The 22046-nt window shown below is 44.2% G+C and overlaps 1 protein-coding gene across 1 annotated transcript in view; it reads right to left on the reverse strand.

The window, feature by feature from the left end:
- The window catches only part of aopep (aminopeptidase O (putative)), a 473316-nt gene that overhangs the window by 12022 nt on the left and 439248 nt on the right, over window positions 1-22046 (reverse strand). The window contains exon 16 of the mRNA XM_070882030.1: window positions 8730-8889. Coding sequence (XP_070738131.1) covers window positions 8749-8889 — 141 coding nt within the window. The 3' untranslated portion in view covers window positions 8730-8748. The remainder of the gene's footprint in view (window positions 1-8729; window positions 8890-22046) is intronic.

Genomic DNA, 22046 nt, shown 5'->3' on the forward strand with positions numbered 1-22046 from the left:
CTTGAATTATGTTATCTGTATAAAAATATCTCCACCTCCTCCCAAACCAAAAAAACAGGTGTGCTGTATTTTATGTAGGAGTCTCAGTTCAGAAATAAATCCTGTTATAGAAGGAGATTCACTAGTTATAATACATCAACCACAGTAATGAAGCAATAAGCTATTTAACATTGCTTAACCAAACATTTACATTCAATCATAGTGTGTGGCTGCAAACCTCAATGAAACTCTTACAAAGGTATCTTTCAGACACTAACCCACTGACCTTTCTAAAAAAATACATGACAGAAAGAAAATTATTATTTCTTGTTTTTTGACCGACCGAAATTTTAAATCATCTGTATAGCTGAATTCAGCAGCTGATCAGCTAAGAGAGCACAGATAAATGCATGGTAAAATCTTGTAGAATAGTAGTCTAATTAGGTACATGCCCACGCATTGGGAAGTGCAGTGTATTGGGGCATCAATGTAGAGCAGCATGGAATGATGGAACAAAGGTTTGATCTCTTCTCTGCTGAGCTCAGAATCTGAGCCACATCACTATGGGAGGCTTTAAAATCTAAACTGCCTGTTGTCCAGCTCACTACTGGAAAACCAGTGAAGAGGAGATAGCAGGTCCAGGATGAAGAGAATACTGACGGCAGAAGGCTTTGGAATGAAAGGGTGATGGCAGAGAGGACAAGAAGGTGCAGAAGTTGAAACGGTGCAGAGAGAGGGAAGAGGGATAAGGGAATGAGGAGAAGGATGGGAAAGAGCCAGAAAAAAAGTCAAAGAAAAAGAAGCAAAACAGCACAAAGACAAATAGAAGAGAAAGAGACAGAGAGAACCAAAAAAGAGGGGGAGAAAAAACAGAGAAAAAAAGAAAAAATCCAGAGACGTACAGAACTGGAAAGACCACATGGCCCATCAAAGCCTCTTGTTCAACTAACTCGGATAAGTACCTGAAGAAAATATTGATAATCAACCCCCATTGCCTCCCTTGAAAGTGCATTCAAAACATTTACCACCCTCTGTGTAAATTTATCATGCTTCTCATTAAGATCTTCAATAAATCACCCTTTGTGTAAACATTCCCAGCTTTTGGATTGTCCATGCCCGAATGCAGCAAGACATGGATAACATAAAGGCTTGGGCTGGTAAGTGGCAAGTAACATTCATGCCACACAACTGCCAGGCAATGACTATCTCCAACAAGCAAGAGTCTAACCACTGCCCCTTGACATTCAATAGCCCCCACCATCAACATCCTGGGGGGCGCCACTGACCAGAAATTTAACTGAACCAGCCACATAAATACTGTGGCTACAAGAGTAGGTCAGAGGCTGGGTGTTCTGCAGCTAATGTCTCACCTCCTGACTCCGCAAAGCCTTTCCACAAGGCACAAATCAGGAGTGTGACGGAATATTCTGAACTTGCCTGGATGAGTGCATCTCCAACAACACTCAAGAAACTTGACACCATCCAGGACAAAGTAGCCTGCTTGATTGGCATCCCATCCACCACGTTAAACATTCACTCCATGTACCACCGGCGCACCATAGCTGAAGTGTGTACCATCTATAAGATGCACTGCAGCAGCTTGCCAAGTCTTCTTCGCAGCACGTCCCAAACCCACGACCTCTACTGCCTCATCATCATAGGCGGTCCCTCGAACGAGGATGACTTGCTTCCATGAGTTCACAGGTGTTTCAATGAAGGACCTGATGTTCCAGTCCTGAACTCCAATTGAGGATGTGGAAGATGCCTGTGCGTGAATTTTTTTAACATGTGGTGACCATTGCACACCAGCCACCACACGGGCTTGACAGAGCTCGGCCTTTAAGCCTAGTTTGTGTAATCTGTCCTTGTAATTTAACTCTTGGAGTCCAGGTATCATTCTGGTAAATCTACACTACACTCCCTCCAAGGCCAATATATCCTTCCAAAGGTGTGGTTCCCAGAACTGTTCACAATACTCCAGGAGTGGTCTAACCAAGGCTTTGTATAGCTGCTGCATAAATTCTGTCCCCTTCTATTCTAGTCCTCTAGATATCAAGGCCAGCATTCCATTAGTCGTTTTGATTATTATTCTTTGTACCTCTCCATGACATTTTAATGATCTACGTGCATGGACCCCCAAGTCTCTTAGGGCATCCACTATTTTTAACTTTTCAGTATTTATAAGGTACTCTGTTCTATCCATTTTAGGTCCAAAGTGGATGACCTCACATTTGCCTACACTGAAATCCATTTTCCACAGTTTTGAATAGAACAGGCTAGAAGGCCAAGGGCTGCAGGCGCATGGGAGAACCATCACCTGCAAATTCCCCTCTCAGTTACACAGCATCCTGATTTGGAAATATATTGACGTTCCTTCATCGACGCTGGGTCAAAATCCTGGAACTCCTTCCCTACAGCACTATGGGAGAACTTTCACCACAAGGACTGCAGCGGTTCAAGAATGTGGCTCACCACCACCTTCTCAAGGGCAATTAGGAATGGTCAATAAATGCTGGCCTTGCCAGCAACACCCACATCGCAGGAACAAATTTTTAAAAAGCACATCTTTTCACTTGCTATAAGCAGCACCACAGGAGATTCCACCTACCTTCTAATTGACTTCAGGACTCTCACTGTTCTTATCAAACGGTGTAGCCTCTGGTCTATCATTAGCAGTGATATGAAAGTCCAATATTATCCCAAAACAAAGCAGTACTGAGGTGCGCAATCCAAAGCATGGGGCGGAGAATCCGGAGAAATTCAGCTCTTTACTTTTTTTGTGTAACGGGGCGGATGTGAGGTCAAGAGCGGGGTGCAAGTGGCATTCGGACGGGTCGGTCGCCGCTCCAGATCATCAGCGCATCACTGATGATGTCAGCGCGACGTGTCACAACGTCATTCCCCTTCAGTTAAAGGAGAGGGCCACTGCGAGCTCTGTAGCAACTTTAGTGGCAAACACTGGGCCACCAGGCAGGGTTTCAGATGGGCCAGCGGCTCAGTACACAAGAGGTGGTGCCGGGCTGCCTGTTGGCGGCCCGGCCGAACCCGTGGCTGCCACTGTCAGGCCGATTTTGGAGTCGGCCGACAATTAAAATGGTGGCCGTGGCAGTTTGCCCTCCCCTTTAAGGGCGGACACGCCGCCCAGCCACAAGAAGCTGCCTGCCGGGGAAAGCTGTCAGGTGCAACGAGCGCCAGCCGGTCTGCTCCTGTGGGGCAATTTCCTAGGTGGGGTGGAAAGGGGGTCGCCGCCGGCTGATAAGGGGCAGCACATGCCCGACAGAGCGGGAAGACGGCTGGGGTGGTCCCATACACCGCTCCAAAAATAATGGAGGGCAATATTCAAAATGTCAGCCACTCTGCGCCGAACGAGCGGTGAATCCTTTGGCTCCTAATTCTTTCAATTGTCAAAAGTTTATTTGACTTCTAAATGGAACAAAACAAGCTTAAAGAGAATCATTGTTGACAGCACGGAAGAAGGCCATTTCAGCCCATCATGTCAGTGCCGGCCAACAAGAGGCTATCCAGCATAATCCCACTTTCCAGCTCTAGGGCTTGCACGTTAAAGCATTTCAAGTTTAAATGTGGTGAGGGTTTCTGTCTCTACCATGCTTTCAGCCAGTGGGTTCCAGACCCCCACAATCCTCTGGGTGAAGAAATTTCCCCTCAAATTCCCTTTAAATCTTCTAACAATTACTTTAAATCTATGCCCACTAGTAGTTGACCCTTCTGCTAAGGGAAATAGGCTCTTCCTATCCACTATATCGAGGCCCCTCATAATTTTATACACCTCAATGAGTCTCCCCTCAGCCTCCTCTGTTCCAATGAAAACAAACCCAGCCCCGATCCAATCTTTCCTCGTAGCTAAGATTCTTCACTCCTGGCAACATCTTCGTAAATCTCCTCAGTACCCTCTCCAGTGCAATCACGTCCTTCCTGTAATGCAATGAGTAGAACTGTACGCAGTACTCCAGCTGTGGCCTAACCAGTGTTTTATATAATTTAAGCATAACCTCCTTGCTCTTGTATTCTATGCCTCGGCTAATAAAGGCAAGCATTCCATATGCCTTCTTAACCACCTTATCCATCTGGCCTGCTACTTTCAGGGATCTGTGGACAAGCACTCCAAGGTCCCTTTGTTCATCTACACGATTGAGTGGCCTAACACTTAATGTGTATATCCTTTCCTTATTAGCCCTCCCAAAGTGCATCACCTCACACTTCTACCAAAATTCCCTGGTTCTGGAGAGGTCGTAGCAGACTGGAAAATCACAAATCTAACACCCCTATTTAAGAAAGGAGGGAGATAAAAAGCAGGAAACGATAGACCAGTTAGCCTGACATCTGTCATTGGGAAAATGCTGGAGTTTATCATTAAGGAAATAGTAGCAGGACATTTAGAAAATCAAAATGTAGTCAAGTAGAGTCAGCATAGTTTTATGAAGGGGAAATCATGTTTGACAAATCTTTTGGAATTCTTTTAGGATGTAACGAGCAGAATGGATAAAGGAGAATAAGTAGATGTCATATATTTGGATTTCCAGAAAGCATTCGATAAGGTGCCACGCAAAAGGTTACTGCACGATAAGAGCTCACTGGGTTGGTGGTTATATATTAGCGTGGATAGAGGATTGCTCCCTTCAGGGATCTGTGGACATGCATTCCAAGGTCCCTTTGTTCCTCTGTACTTCTCAGTGTCCTACCATTTAATGTATATTCCCTTTCCTTGTTAGCCCTCCCCAAATGCATTACCACACACTTCTCCTGATTAAATTCTATTTGCCACTGTTCTGCCCACTTGACCAGTACATTGATATCTTCCTGCATTCCGCAGCTTTCTTCTTCATTATCAATCACACAGCCGATTTTAGTGTCGTCTGCAAACTTCTTAATCATACTCCCTATATTCAAATCTAAATCATTGATATATACTTCAAAAAGCAAGGGACCTAGTACTGAGCCCCGCTAAACCCCACTGGAAACATCCTTCCAGTTACAAAAACACCCATCAACCATTACCCTTTGCTTCCTGCCTCTGAGCCCATTTTGGATTCAACTTGCCACTTTGCCATGGATCCCATGGGCTTTTACTTTCGTGACCAGTCTGCCATGTGGGACCTTATCAAAAGCTTTGCTAAAATCCATATACACTACATCATACATACTGCCCTCATTGACCCTCCTGGTTACCTCCTCGAAAAATTCAATAAAGTTAATCAGACATGATCTTCCCTTCACAAATCCGCGCTGACTGTCCCTGATTAATCCATGTCTTTCTAAATGAAGATTTATCTTGTCCATCAGGATTTTTTCCAATAATTTTCCCACCACTGAGGTTAGAGTAACTGGAATGTAATTACTCGGTCTATCTCTTTCTCCCTTCTTAAACAGAGGTACCAAATTAGCAGTCCTCCAGTCTTCTGGCACCATACCTGATTTGCTTAACAGCTTAAATTTCATCCAACCCTAGGGACTTATCCACTTTCAAAGCTGCTAAACCCTTTAATACCTCCTCTCTCACTATGTTTATTTAATCTAATATTTCACATTCCTCCTCATCGATAGCAGTGTCTGCATTGCCCTTCTCTTTTGTGAAAATAGACACAAAGTATTCATTAAGAACCATACCTACATCTTTCACCTCCAAACAGAGATTACCCTCATGGTCTCTCTAATAGGCCCTATCCTACTTGCCAAGAATTTTTCATGCTCTCTCTTTGCTTTCCTAATATCCTTTTTAATTTCACCCCTGACCTTTCTATACTCCTCCAGTGATTCTGCGGTATTTAACCCTTGGTATCTATCATAAGCCTCCCTTTTTTTCTTTATCCTACCCTGTATGCAGGGGGCTCTAGATTTGTTAGTCCCATCCTTTTTCTTTAAGGGCACATATTTGGCCTGAACCCTCTGGATCTCCTCATTGAATGCCTCCCATTGATTTACCTACAAGTAGCTGTTTCCAGTCCACTATGGCTAAATCACCTCAGCTTAGCAAAGTTGGCTTTTCTCCAATTTAGAACTTTTATTCCTGGTCTATCCTTGTCCTTTTCCATAACTATCTTAAATATAACTGAATTATGGTCACGAGCACCTAAATGTTCTCCCATTGATACCCCTTCATTTCCTAAAACTAAATCCAGAAACGCCCCCTCCCATGTTGAGCTTGCCATGCTGGCTAAAAAAGTTCTGTTGAATGCATTTTAGGAATTCCGCACTCTCTATACCTTCACACCAATTTTGTCCCAGTAAATATTAGGATCGTTGAAATCCCTTACTATTACTGCCCTATAGTTTTTGCACTTCTCAGAAATTTGCCTACATATTGGCTCTTCTATCTCCCTCTCACTGTTTTGGGGGTGGGGGGGGGGGTCTATATAACACGCCCAGCAGTGTGATCGTTCCTATCTTGTTTTTCAGTTCGACCCATATGGCCTCTTTTGATGATCCCTCTAATATATCATCCATCCTCACAGCTGTAATAGTTTCTTTAATCAATACTGCGACCCCCTCTATACCAACTGAAAATCCTGTAACTAGGAATGTTGAGCTGCCATACCTGCCCCTCTTTTTGCCATGTCTCTGTAAGAACTATAATATCATACTCCCAAGTGTCTACTTGTGCTCTCAAATCATCTGCCTTTTCACTATACTCCTTGCATTGAAGTACAGCCATTTAGTATAGCCAGACCTCCTTGTTGACTACTTTCTAGCCCTTTTTGTCCTCTGTCCTTCAAATTCACTTTCTATATTCTTGCTTTCCAATTCCAGCTTTACTTCCCTCCCTACTGAATCTATTCTCAGGTTCCCACCCCCCTGCCAAGCTAGTTTAAACCCTTCCCAATAGCACTAGCAAACCCCCCCCGTGAGGATATTGGTCCAGGCTCTGTTGAGTTGTAACCCGTCCAGCTTGTACAAATCCCACCTCCCCCAGAAACGGTCCCAATGCCTCAGGAATCTAAAGCCCTCCCTCCTGCGCCATCTCTCCAGCCATGCATTCATCTGCTCTATCCTCCTATTTCTGTACTCACGAGCTTGTGGCACCGGGAGTAATCCGGAGATTACTACTTTTGAGGTCCTGCTTTTTAATCGTTCTCCTAGCTCCCTAAACTCTGCCTGCGGGACCTCATCCCTCTTTCTACATATGTCATTAGTACCGATATGGATCACGACCTCTGTCTGTTGACCCTCTCCCCCAGACTGCCCTGCAGACGCTCGGTGACAATACAGTTAGATAGCGAGAAGGAAAGAGTCGAAAACACAAGTGAACAGTGATTTCAGGAAAATCGCGAATATAAAACACTGGCATTATCTGTAAGCTGGCAAGTTACTTTGCTTTGCAACATCTTGTCCTAGTGAATTTTCTGCCACTGATTGATCTCTTTTTATTTAAAGAAAGAAGCTGCTTTTCTTGATTAATTATTCTAAAATTGATTCAAAAATTAAGACAGTATTTTAGGAAACTGTGAAGCTGCACAAGATCCATTATCCAAAGACAACTGAAATGAGGGTGGTTCCCCATCTGGTCATTGAGTGTGCTGTCCAAAGATATTAAAAGCAGTTATTGAAGTCTATTCCCCGCCCGCCACCCAACTTATTTGTGTTAAATAACATGGTGGCATTAGTTATTAAAGTATTCAATTAATTTTCAACAGCAGCAAAGAAAATATTGGCCAGGCCTCCCCGGGTCTGTCCAAAGTTTCTATGGACCCGGGAAGGCATCAGAAAAGCCGATTTTCAGTGCACAATGCGCATGCGCTGAAAACCGGCTTTTCCGATCCGTCAAGCTGGAGCTTGACAGATCTCGCGCATATCGGGAGTGAGGACATTTGCATGGGCAAGATTGCGGTATTTACCCATATCTTGCCCAGCAAACGTCCTTAAAATTCTTGCACCTGATAAAAGCTGCCGCATAGCCTACTTTTACAGGCGTAAGAGTTTAAAAACATACAAAAATATAATTAAGTTGAATTTTAAAAACACATTATTTTTTAAAACCCTGCCCACCACATTACATTTATTTTTAACCATAAAACTCAGAATTTTTTTTCGTCAGATATTTATTAACTTTAATTTCAATTAATTTTAATTATGTGAGGTGTGCTTTTTATTTTTTATTACATGTGTTTAGTGTCTTTGTTTTTTTTCTCAGTAATAGCAATGAGAACTCGTAGATAGATTGGCTGAGCAGTCACACGTGACTGCATCTTCTGCATGGGAACCTGGAGGACGGGAGCGCACTTCGCAGCGAGGGAAGAGAAGGCATCCCCACAGGAATCGTAGGCTCCTCTCGGACATTTTTCGGATCAAAGGCATCTGCCCGCGGGAAGCCTCCGACTGCAATTTCTGGGCCATTATCCCACCCCATGCACAGCCTCTATGCCACCTAATTTGGTTTTGGGCTCGGTGAAAGATGACAACACTAACTGAAATGGCGTGGTTCAACTAATACGTTTTTTTTAAAAAAGGATACATTTCTGACTGAATAGTTTGAGTTTGCTTAAGTACAGTTTGTTCATTTTCAATCTTTACACATTCATACCAACATGTACACATAACATAATGCTATACTCATTTATTCTGATTGGGAAAAAAATTAACATTAAAATGACAATCCTGCCAATTCAAGTCCAGAATGGATTGCAGTAAATTGACAAAGTATTTATCCCAAATCAGTGCAATAGATCAACCAGCATATTTCCTTTAAATCTCTCCAATCCAAGGTATGCTTTTAGAATATGTCTTTGTGGAATTACCTCTTTGGTTCTCACTTGGCTAGAATATCATTTCAGCTACCACCTTCTGCAAGGATGGATCCATCTCTTCCTGAAGCATGGTGAAGCACCTGTGAACCAGCTGCTGCTGTCTAGCATCTTCATTAACCATCAACTCCCCATAGAGGTAGACTCCCATTGCCTAGAAGAAATGATACATCAGTTTTGCAAAAATAATCTCCTTACTATTGCACAATTTGGCAAAGTTATATTTTAAAGCTGTCTCTGGAAAAAAATTCTCTCTTTCACTTGCAATTTAATCACATTGTTTCTTTTAAACTTAGCAGCGGTTAGCTGTGCTCTCTGTAACTACTGATTTTGTACAGTGCTGGACATGTTTGAACTCTTGCACTACAAGTCTATGTTTTCCTTTTGATGCTCAGTATGATTAAAATTGTATTGCACAACTCTTTCAAGAGTTTTTGATCTGATATAGAACACTGACATGGTTTCAGTACCATTCCCTTCACTCTTTGCTGATTAAACCTTTAGGAATGCAGTGGTATGTTTTCCTTTTTGGAAATGCCCTACACTGTATTTTAAAACTGTCAAAAGCCAACACATAAAATAAGCTCGTGAATGTATTATGACTTTTTTTTGTAAATTCAGATTTGACAAAATAAAACTTGCAAAAAAAGGTCTACAGTATGCTCACACTTTCAATCTTAAACCTAGGTCACAATGAACTATTTAAGCCAGATTATGAAATAAATATGTAGCTCTCTATTCAATATATATACTTGCGTATGTGTGCACTTCCTGTCATTTAACACTTACTTCTGGCAGTACTGTATCTGGCACATTATTCTGTCAGTCACATTGCTTTCACATTTTTTGTGTCATTCTTTTGTGCCTTATTTTTCTATTGATTGTACCTATCTCGGATTGAGTTTTGCATACTTTGTCTCCAACACGTGGTATTGTAGCTACCTATGCATCCTGTAAACCTCCCAGGTCTGTCCCCAGCCTGGGTGCCACTGTGGCAAACTACTTCAGACAAGCTTCAATTCTTATTTTAATATTTTTGTTCTTATTTATTTGGTCGGGGTTTACATGACCCTCTGCAATTTGCACCCATATATGGGCCTGCCCCTTTCTCATTCCTCCCACCCACCCCATCAGTTCCAACAACCTCCACTGTTCCCAATCATTTCCTAACCGTTCCAGGCCTCCATCCCTCAGGCCTTTCCCTGCAATGTCTCAGTTGCACCCATGCCCCCTCCCCGTGATAGGGCCTTTACCTCTCAAATGCACCCAGCATCACATCCAATGTCTTCTGCTGCAAAACTAGCTCTTTTTTATTGAGAAGTCACTGGATGGGGCACGGGGAGGAGGGCGAGTGTCCCATCTACTACTACAAAAAAGAATCCAATAATCCCAACGGGGTGTGACAAGAATCAAGTATTTTTGTTTGTGCTGATTTATCATTTTTTTTTTTGCTGGTCATAGCACAAAGTTGATAATGGTTTCTGCAAGCTATACAAATATATGTTATGGTTTGGTGGGCCAAAGATTTTCATTTACATCTGAGATTTAGTTCCTGTTGTGGTGGTAGGTGCCAAATACAAAATCCAGTGTTTTCTGTTAGTTCCCTGGGAATCACTATGTTTACCTAGATAATGGGCAGAAACTCACAGGTAATGACAGCACAATGACAGAAATACTAAATTATTACTTTGCATCAGTATTTACCAGGGAGACTAACATGGTGGACATGACATTAGAAGAAAAGATATAAATACATTCAAGATCGAAAAGCGGAGAAAATTGATAGTCATCGAACGTATCAAGGATAAAACCCTTGCTCCGGATGGATTGCATCCACGCATATTAAAAGTAGTTAGAGAAGAGATAGCAGAGGCACTATTACATATATAAAAATCATTAGAAAAGGGAATAGTACCAGAGGACTGGCATACAGCTAATATGATTCCTATCTTTAAAAAGGGAGATAGAACAAGTCCTGGGAGCTATAGACCAATTAGCTTAATGTTGGTGGAGGGAAGGATAATGGATATAATAGAAAAACATCTGGGGCTAGATTTTCCTCATTTTTTGCATGCTTAACGCCCACTTAACGTCCATTTTACTGCTGAAATGACAGATAACACCCATATATCGCCCATTTAGCCACAAAATGGAAACAGACAGACATTTTTCGGAAACTTATCACCGAGCGTTACTTTTTCCATGTGCGTAACGCCGGGAAAAAATAATACTGCCTGTCCACTTTTTTGGGTGGAATCATCAGAATGGGCGAAATCAACACCCATAATATCGCCCAGCGTTAGTTTCCGCACGGAATTAACACCAAGATTCAATAATACCGCCTGCCCATTTTTTTTTGTCGTAAAGAGCACTTTTAGCGAAACTAACGCCCAGGAGATCATCCACTGTCACTTTCACCACCTCACACACATATCGGCCACAATATCGCTCGCCTAAAAAATCCACCCAGAAAAAGTGAAACTGTTCGAAACTAAAGCCAGTGGTGTGACTGCCATTTTTAAAATCACAGGTCGCTTCATTCTAAAGGCTGCTTCAACTTCAGGGGAGTTTGCATTGACTCTGGAGTTCTTCTCAGGTGAAGTGACCATCTCAACAGACATATTTTTAGACTCTGGACTATTTACTCGAGGAGTATTTTAGTGAGGAAATTATTGCTTCTGATCAATTGCTATTATACTTTCATTGCTATGGGGCCAACCATTTCTCATCCTGCATCGATTAATACGCTGCAGAGTGCAGATGGCTCAATGTGTGATGCACATCATTATGTCCCCAATTTAAGACGTGCAAGAATGAGGAGGAGGACCAGACCATACACACCCTGCACGTACAGGGAAGAGAGGTCTTACCTCGACTTGGCCAACCACACCTGCCTTCGGAGACTGCACTTCCACAAGGTGGTGATCAATGAAATATGTGAGCTCATCAGGCCACATATGCAGCTTGCCATCAGGGCATCAGTGTCGGTCGAGGTCAAGGTCACCGCGGCAGTCTTTCTACGCGTCCGGTTCCTTTCAGGCCTCCGCGGTCGAGATTTGCCCTCTGCCTCACCATACCACCCATCGCTGCATTAGACAGGTCACGGAGGCCCTGTACGCGAGAAGGATGGACTTTATCAGCTTCCCCATGACCATGGAGGCTCAGATTGACAGGGCTGGAGCATTCTACCACATTGTTAAGTTCCCCAGGGTGTGGAGAGCTATACAGTGCACTCACATCGCCATGCGGCCACCATCTCAGGACCCGGAGCATTTTCGTAACAGAAAAAGATTTCACTCCCTGAAGGACCAACTCATTGTCGACCACAACCAGATTATAATGGCAGTGAATGCCAAATGTCCGGGCACCTTCGATGAGGCTCACATCCTGCCTGAGAGCTGTCTCTGACATCTTTAAGAGTCAGCCACAAGGACAATGCTGGATGCTTGGTGACAACTGATATGGCCTAGCCACCTGGCTGATGACCCCGCTGCGTGACACCCACACCGAGGCCGAGAAGCGATACAACCAGAGCCACAGAGACACACGCAATGTGGTTCACAAAACACTAACTGTGCTTAAGCAGCGCTTCAGATGCCTGGACCACTCAGGAGGGGAGCTACAATACAATCCTGAGCAAGTAGGTAAATTCGTGGTCGTGTGCTCCATGCTGCACAATCTGGCTATCAGGAGGGGACAAGAATTGCCAGAAGGGACTGATGCTCCAGCTCAGGAGAGAGAGAAAGAGGATGACGAGGGGCTGGATGTTGACCTAGGGCCAGACAATCAGGCTGACTATGCAACCATGCCCACACGACCCCTTCCATACCGCAGAAAAGAGCCTGTGGTGGCTACATAGCTGCAAGACTCTTACACGAGGAACTGATATCTGAACGATTTGCCTAAAAGAACGTTGATGTGAGTGACAACGCTGTGTGTGCAGCTCAGACATTAATGGTGGCAGTTAAAGTTTACATTGATTGAAGTTAAGTTTTATTTAACCCTTTCATGTTAAGGAATCACCAGTGTGTAACGGTCCAGCTATCTGAGACAATGCGCAACAAGATTATGTTCAATAAAAAAAAATTTATACCAACGTTGGTCTGAAATCATATGTATCACAAGCAAAAACATCCAACCCCCGCCCACACCCCACTGTTGACATCAATCAAATGTTCAACATGTCCAGCAACACAGAATACAAATGCAAAGCAGGAGGGTGGTCCCCTCCCCCCATACATTACAACAAATTGCATACACCCAGATGGAGATATAACACAGCCATCACCTGTGGACATGCACCTCACTTTCCTTCTCCCCTCCCCTTCTTCTCCCCACTTCTACTCCTTCCCCTCCTCACTCCATGGCGCCTGGCCGAGGAGCTCCTCAGGCGGTGCCTCATTGGGGGGGGCGGGGAGATGAAGGCAGAGGCGGTCGTTACACGGTACGGGAGCGGTGGGTGCCGAGGGGGCAACATTCTCTGATGCAGAAGCAGGATTATGGTCCTTGCTCTCATCTGTCATTCGCAGTGGTGGTGCGGAACCTAGGGGTGGAGTGCCGTGCTCTGGGACCACTGGGAGGCCTGTGCCAGCAGTGTTCCTGGTTATCGCATCCAGAGCCTCTTCCATCCGTGGAATGTACTCAGTCATCGTGGCTAGCTGTCAGGATATGACCCCCAATGCTTCGATGAGCTGGTTACCAATGTCAACAGCCCTGCTGGACAACTGTACCATCTTTCCGCTCTCATATGGCGCACATGGACCAGACCTACTGCATCCACGAGGCCTCCTCGGGATCAGCGCTGTCCTGGGGACAAATGGGGTGCCCTGTGGCGAGGTGTTTGAGGCTGGTACCTCCAGAGTAGAGGCGGGAATGACCAGAGGACCACTAGATGGACTTGGGTGGAATGGCTTCTAGAGTGTGGTGATGCAGGTTCCTCGAAGTCAGCGCTCTCATCCGTAGAGAACAGACCCAGCGGATTGACGGGCGAGAATCGGAGCTCCTCAGCAGATGTAGGATCGTCCAGAGAGTCCGGCTCCACGCCCCCACCTTCTGGCCTCTGTGGTCTTGCCTGGGGTCACGCTGCTGGCTGAGCTGCAAATTACAAATGAGATTAGAGGAGAAGGGGGTGCTAGGGTCACAAGGTGAGTCCAGCGCTACACACAGCATATGCACGACAAAAGCATCACAGCTGTCAAAATCATTGCAGACATCACATTTCATGACCATCAGCACATTTGCATTGCAATGATTTCCATTCGGCTAGCATTATTTCTAGGACAATTTTAGAAATCATCTATCATATATGATTGGTCGGATAGGAGTGGGTGTGGCATCTATTGACTTTACATCACACAATGATGTAAACTTTACTCACATGGCATCACTTCAGGGTCTGCAGATGCTTCCATGGCATCACTTCAGGGTCTGCAGATGCTTCCGTGGCTGTCCAGTGTGCTTCCCCACAAGTGCAAGCACTCGCTCCTCCATCTGGGGACTGGTGGCCCCCCACCCATTCGCCTCTGCACGGACCTCATTGTCGCTAGCTTCTTCTGTAAAAGATGACAGGACGACATGGCATGAGATCATTGCGTGATATCATTGCTAGGTACTTTCACAGAGACTGATACAACACATAACCGACAAATGTAATCATCATTATTATGATAAATATCATTCTTTACCTAAAAACGTGCACCGTGACTGCAAGCTTTGAGTAAAACATTCCCAGTAAAAGTGAAAGACCTCACATCTGTTGGTGGTCACTCATGACTGTTAAAAAATCAAATTATATAAATACATAAGTACATGTAAACAAATGTAATACTTACTCTTGTGGATCCAACAAGGTCGTTCCATCGTTTACGGCATCGGTTGCCCTCTCGCACCTCATTGGTCGCCGACGAGACCACCTCTGCTATCTCGGTCCATATCTTCTGGTAGGCCTTTGAGGTGGGCTTCCCACACCCTCCCTGTGTCAAATCACCCCAGCATAACTTGACCTCCTGCAGGAGAGAGGCATTTGCCTCGTCCGAGAACCACCTCGCTCTTTTGCGCCCTCCAATGTACTTCTCTGCCACCTCACTGCTCTCGCCAGCATCAGTCTCCACAGTGTGCTGTGATGCCTCATCCTCTCCCTCCATTATTGGCCGAATATGTGACTGGTAACAGCTAATTTTTGTTTCCCTATTTGCTGTAAAGCTCTAAACTCTCCCTCCTTCCTCCCAAAGCAGCCACACCACACCCACACAGACCTTCAGTCCCTCTCAGCTCCCTCTCTCTCTGTCTCCTCTTCTGCGCATGTCATGATGACCCTTGACCTCCTGAATCGCGGGAATCGAGCATTGCCATGCCGTTGCTAAGGACGCCAATACTTTACAGCAGAAAGTCAGCGAGATTTAACGCTACCGTCCATTTCACATCACTCGCGGTAACGGCCAATTTAAAAAATGGAGACTAGGGGCTTTGAGAATGGGCGAGAAGCCGGCGATCTGAAAACCCATTTTTACCGCCCATGCCGGAAATAACGCCCATTTTTGGGCGATATACACAAAAGTGTAAAATCTAGCCCCTAGAAACTGAAAATATAATAGAGTAGTGAGCACCGATTTCAAAAGGGAAGGTCATGCTTGACCAATCTTACTGAATTTTTTGAAGAAGTAGCAGAAAGGGTAGATAAGGGTAATGCAGTAAACACAATATATGTGGATTTTTAAAGGCCTTCGTTAAGGTGCAACATAGTAGACTCATGACTAAGGTCAGAACATGTGGAGTCAGGAGACAAGTAGCAGAATGGATAGCAAGCTGACTACAAAACAGAAAATAGGGTAGGGATTAAAGGTAATTACACAGACTGGCAAAGAAAGGAAGTGGTGTTCCACAAAGATCGGTGCTGAAACCACTGTTGTTCAACATTTACATAAATGATTTGGACTCGGGAATCAGAAGTACAAATTCAAAATTTGTAGATGACACCAAATTGGGGGTTGTAGTTAATACAGAAATATTTGAGACAAAATAGAGGAAGACATTAATAAACTTGCAGAATGAGCATAGCTAGCATAGATGCATTTAAGGGAATCTAAACACATGAAGGAGAAAGGAATATAAGGATGTGTTAATGGGGTTACATAGAATATACAGCACAGAAATAGGCTATTCAGACCAACCAGTCCACGCTGGCATTTATGCTCCACTTGAGCCTCGACCCATCCTTCCTCATTGAACTCTCTCAGCATAACCTTCTATTCCCTTCTCCTTCATATGCTTATCAAGCTTTCCCTTAAATGGATCTATACTATTCGCCTCAACTACTCCCTGTGGTAGTGAGTTCCACATTCGCACCACCCTCTGGGTAAAGACGTTTCTTTTAAATTTTCTATTTGATTGCTTGGTGACCATCTTATATTGATGGCCTCTAGCTTTGCTCTTCCCCACGAGTGGAAACATTGGCCCCAAGTTTCCACATGATTTGCTCCTGATTTTTAGGAGCATAGAAGCATAGAAACATAGCCTGCACCACCATTCAATAAGATCATGGCTGATCATTCACTTCAGTACCCCTTTCCTGCTTTCTCTCCATACTCCTTGATCCCTTTAACCGTAAGGGCCACATCTAACTCCCTCTTGAATATATCCAATGAACTGGCATCTACAACTCTCTGCGGTAAAGAATTCCACAGGTTAACAACTCTCTGAATGAAGAAGTTTCTCCTCATCTCAGTCCTAAATGGCTTACCCCTTATCCTTAGACTATGTCCCCTGGTTCTGGACTTCCCCAACATCAGGAACATTCTTCCTGCATCTAACCTGCCCAGTCCCGTCAGAATTTTATATGTTTCTATGAGATCCCCTCTCATCCTTCTAAACTCCAGTGAATATAGGCCCTGTCGATCCAGTCTCTCCTCATGTGTCGGTCTGGTGAAACTTCGCTGCACTGCCTCACTAGCAAGAACGTCCTTCCTCATATTAGGAGACCAAAACTGAACACAATATTCCAGGTGAGGCCTCACTAAGGCCCTGTACAACTGCAGTAAGACCTCCCTGCTCCTGTACTCAAATCCCCTAGCTATGAAGGCCAACATACCATTTGCCTTCTTCACCGCCTGCTGAACCTGCATGCCAACTGTCAATGACTGATGTACCATGACACACAGGTCTCGCTGCACCTGCCCTTTTCCTAAACTGCCGCCATTCAGATAATATTCTGCCTTCGTGTTTTTGCTACCAAAGTGGATAACCTCACATTTATCCACATTATACTGCATCTGCCACGCGTTTGCCCACTCACCTAACCTGTCCAAGTCACCCTGCAGTCTTTTAGCATTCTCCTGACAGCTCACACTGCCATCCTGCTTAGTGTCATCTGCAAACTTGGAGATATTGCAATCAATTCCTTCATCTAAATCATTAATGTATATTGTAAAGAGCTGGGGTCCTAGCACTGATCCCTGCGGTACCCCACGAGTCACTGCCTGCCATTCTGAAATGGACCCGTTTATCCCGACTCTCTGCCAACCAGTTCTCTATCCACATCAATACATTCCCCCCAATACCATGCGCTTTAATTTTGCACACCAATCTCTTGTGTGGGACCTTGTCAAAAGCCTTTTGAAAGTCTAAATATACACCACATCCACTGATTCTCCCTTGTCCACTCTAACAGTTACATCCTCAAAAAATTCTAGAAGATTTGTCAAGCAGAATTTCCCTTTCATAAATCCATGCTGACTTGGAACACGTAAGAACATAAGAAATAGGAACAGGAGTAGGCCATACGGCCCCTTGAGCCTGCTCTGCCATTCAATTTGATCATGGCTGATTTGATCTTGGACTCAACTCCACTTCCCCGCCCACTCCCCATAACCCCTTATCCCCCTATCTTTTAAGAAACTGTCTATTTCTGACTTAAATGTATTCAATGTCCCTGCTTCCACAGCTCTCTGAGGCAGCAAATTCTACATATTTACAACCATCTGAGAGAATAAATCTCTCCTCATCTCTGTTTTAAATGGGTGGCCCCTTATTCTAAGGTCATGGCCTCTAGTTCTAGTCTCCCCTATCAATGAAGAGGACTTACAAGGGAACAACTTACAAGGGAGCTGATCTTCATTCGGGCATTCTCCACACACTGCTGGCGACTAACCAAGTAGACAAGGAGGATGAGAAAGGAGGCTTAAGTGACCAGACAGACGTGATAAAGTGATTATTACACATGGGTACACCCGAATCTGATGGGCATTCCATCTCAGCAGCCAGGCCACCAATCAGAAGCTGGCAAGATCCAGATCTAGATCCTGCTGATTCAGTTTCCTGTTTGGATCTGGCACTGGTGCCTGTGTATAACTCTCACTTTGATCAATTTTTCCTGGGAGCTGGAGCATCTGTTCCCTTGCAGGATCCACTCTTCTCACCCTGAGTACCAGTTAGACAGTGTCCAACAGTGTGTGAAGCAAGTTGGAATGAAAAATAAAGATTCCCTAAAAAAAATAGGAGGTTTGTCTTTAATCTTGAAATGACTCCTGTGAGCTTCTGCACTCAGACCGGCAATATTCAACACGGGTGTGTATGGGAAGCACGGTTTGTGAGGCAAGTAAAGGGTTAACTAGAACCACCATCTGCTGCAATTTTCTGTAGCATCCTGGAGATCAGGCAACCCCTGAACAACAGAATCTAGAAACTAAAGAATGAAAGGCTGTCCAGCCTCCATCCTGACTGCCTGAGGTCCTCAACCAGATTGGCAATTGTCCGGTGATACGAGTAAGTCCATCGATCTGGTAACCCCCAAAGTCCTCAAGATACTTTGGACTACCTCAGTGTGGATCATCCACTCGTTAGGGTGAACCACAGAGCAGCTGAGTGTGCCAACTGTAGTATTGTCCACCCCGGCCTAATGTGGCAGCAAGAGTGTAATCCCGTCGTTCAAGTACCAACGGGAAGCAACACGTCAACGTGACAGAGAGACCCAGGAGGGGGTCCTACACTGTAGAAATACCCAACTGCTGTCATACTGTCTGTCTGTAGACATGCTGACTTACCCCACACCCAGTCTGAAAGTGTACAATGTCCGATTATACCATTCACACCCCGAGCCTGCTGAAATGCCAAGTGAACTCATCCATGTCCACTGGCTTTGAAGCCCATTCATCGTAAATGTGGCCCCCCCACCGATATGTCGAAGCATTACCTGACGAGCCTGATGGCTGTAGCACAAACGCCTGGAGGACATTGTGTCTCCCAAGACCACCATCTCTCGTTCAGATGCTGCGACAAAGGAGGAATGTGGAAACATTACTGGCCGAATGATAATCATCAAGAAGGTTGAACTGGAGACATATCCTCTACAGTTGAGCCTTCTGGATGACTATCACTCATTCTCAGTGTGAATGGTGACCAGTATGTCCACTAGTAGATGGTTCCTCTGATGGTCAAACCAAACCATGTTGTGAAAAACAAGCTGGCAATGCAGAGGATACTCACTACTTCTGGTCTCCTGGACCCAAGCATCCAGAGTGATCCACTTCCACAGGGAAATACTGGAAGTAACCCAGCTCTGTGGTGGGTGATCAGGCATGATCACTGCTTGCGGAAGTGGAGCTGGACAGGGTATCGAAGGTTACTGTCCTGCATACCAGGTCCTAATCTGGAATGATGGGCTAGCATGGTACAAAGGACATTCTGGTCCAGATAAAGACTTGTAAAGGCTTATGGAGATGGATGATTACATAGGATTACAGCACAGAAACAGGCCATTCAGCCCAACCAGTCCATGCTAGCATTTATGCTCCACTCAGCCCTCCCTCTGTCTACCCTCATGTAACTATCAGGATATCCCTCTATTCACTTCTCCCTTATATGCTTATCTAGCCTCCCCTTAAATACATCTACACTATTTGCCTCATTTACTCCTTGTGGGTAGTGAGTTCCACATCTCACCACTCTCTGGGTAAAGAAGTTCCTTCTGAATTCCTAATTGATTTGTGGGTGCCTATCTTATATTGATGCCCTCTAGTTATGCTCTACTAGTGAAAACATTCTCTCTGTAACTACTCTATCAAAACCTTTCATCATTTTAAAGATCTCTATTGGTTACCCCTCAGCCTTCTTTTATCAAGCAAAAAGAGACCCAGCCTGTTCATCCCTTTCTGATAGGTTTACCCTCGCATTTCAATACCATCCTTGTAAGTTTTCTCTGCACCTTCTATATCCTTTCTGTAATATGGTGACCAGAATTGTACGCAGTGCTCCAAGTGTGGTCTAACCAAGGTTCGATACAACTTTAGCATAACTTCGCTACTTTTCAATTCTATTCCTCCAGAATAAACCCCAGTGCCTGGTTTGCTTATTTTATGGCCTTGTTAGCCTGTGTCACTGCTTTTATCAATTGGTGTATTTGTACTCCAATATCCCTTAGCTCTTCTACCCCACCCAGACTCACATAATCCAAATTATAAGTGACCTCCTTATTCTTCCGATCAAAATGTAATACCTCACGTTTTTCTGTTTTGAAATTCATTTGCCAATTATATGTCCATTCTGCAAGTTTATTAATGTCCTCCTTTATAATTTGTTGCAGTCCTCCTCAGTATTGACTACCCTCCAATTTAGTGTCATCAGCAAATTTAGAAATTGTGTTTTTGATTCCAAAGTCTAAATCATTAATATAAATTGTGAACAACATTGGTCCCAGCACTGATCCTTGAGGAACACCACTTCCCACCTTCTGCCACTGTCAATAGCTATCCTTACCCCTACTCTCTGCTTTCTGTCTTGAAGCCAGCTAGCTATCCAATCTACTACTTGTCCCCTGACTCCACCTTCTCTGACCTTATACTTTAGTCTATTTTGTGGTACCCTCTTGAAGGCTTTTTGAAAATGTAGGTCAATGACCTCTACTGCATTACCCTTATCTACTCTCTCTGTTACCTTTTCAATGAGGTTGGTCAAGCAAGATATTCCCTTTTGAAATCCATGCTGACTATTTATTATTATATTTTTGGCTTCAAGGTGTTCTTCTATTTTCTCCTTTAGTAGGGATTGCATTATATTTCCTACCACTGATGTTAAGCTGATGGTCTATAGTTCCCTGGACATGTTGCATCTCCCTTCTTAAATATAAGAAAGGATTGGTGATGATGAGTGGAAGGGGCCTATAGATAGAAACCTAGAAACATAGAAAGTAGGTGCAGGAGTAGGCCATTCGGCCTTTTGAGCCTGCACCACCATTCAATATGATCATGGCTGATCATGCAACTTCGGTACCCCATTCCTGCTTTCTCTCCATACCCCTTGATCCCTTTAGCCGTAAGGGCCACATCTAACGCCCTTTTGAATATATCGAACGAACTGGTCTCAACAACTTTCTGTGGTAGAGAATTTCATTGGTTCACAATTCCCTGAGTGAAGACATTTCTCCTCATCTCGGTCCTAAATGGCTTACCCCTTATCCTTAAACTGTGACCCCGGTTCTGGACTTCCCCAACATCGGGAACATTCTTCCTGCATCTGACCTGTCCAATCCTGTCAGAATTTTATATGTTTCTATCAGATCCCCTCTCATTCTTCTACATTCCAGTGAATATAAGCCTAGTCAATCCAGTCTTTCTTCATATGTCAGTCCTGCCATCCCGGGAATCAGTCTGGTGAACCTTCGCTGCACTCCCTCAATAGCAAGAATGTCCTTCCTCAGATTAGGGGACCAAAACTGCACACAATACTCAAGGTGTGGTCTCACCAAGGCCCTGTACAACTGCAGTAAGATCTCCCTGCTCCAATACTCAAATCCCCTCACTATGAAGGCCAGCATGCCATTTGCTTTCTTTACTGCCTGCTGTAACTGCATGCCTACCTTCAATGACTGATGTACCATGACACCCAGGTCTGAGCGACTGGTGTAGAACGGAGTATCTTAGAAATCGGAATTCTTGAAATTTAGCTTGCTCCAGTTCTAGTCAGTTAGAACAGTTTCACTTTGGAACAGAATTTTTTTTTCAAAAGGGGGCGTGTCCGGCCACTTACGCCTGTTTTCAAAGTTTCGTCAGTGAAAACTTACTCCAAACTAACTTAGAATGGAGTAAGTGAAGATTTTTGTACGCTCGAAAAAACCTTGTCTGCACTTTAGAAAATCAGGCGTAGGTTACAAATTAGGCGTAGGGAACGAGGTGGGGGGGGGAGAGGGGGGGGAAGGGAAGTCATTAAATTCTACAATCAATCCTTAGTTATACTTACACAAATATTATACAAATAAATCCAACCTGAATAAAAACTTATAAGCAAAGAAAAGATTAAATAAACCATGTTCCTACCTGTGTG

Source organism: Pristiophorus japonicus, chromosome 1 (genome assembly GCF_044704955.1).
Source record: "Pristiophorus japonicus isolate sPriJap1 chromosome 1, sPriJap1.hap1, whole genome shotgun sequence".
Lineage (NCBI taxonomy): Eukaryota > Metazoa > Chordata > Chondrichthyes > Pristiophoridae > Pristiophorus > Pristiophorus japonicus.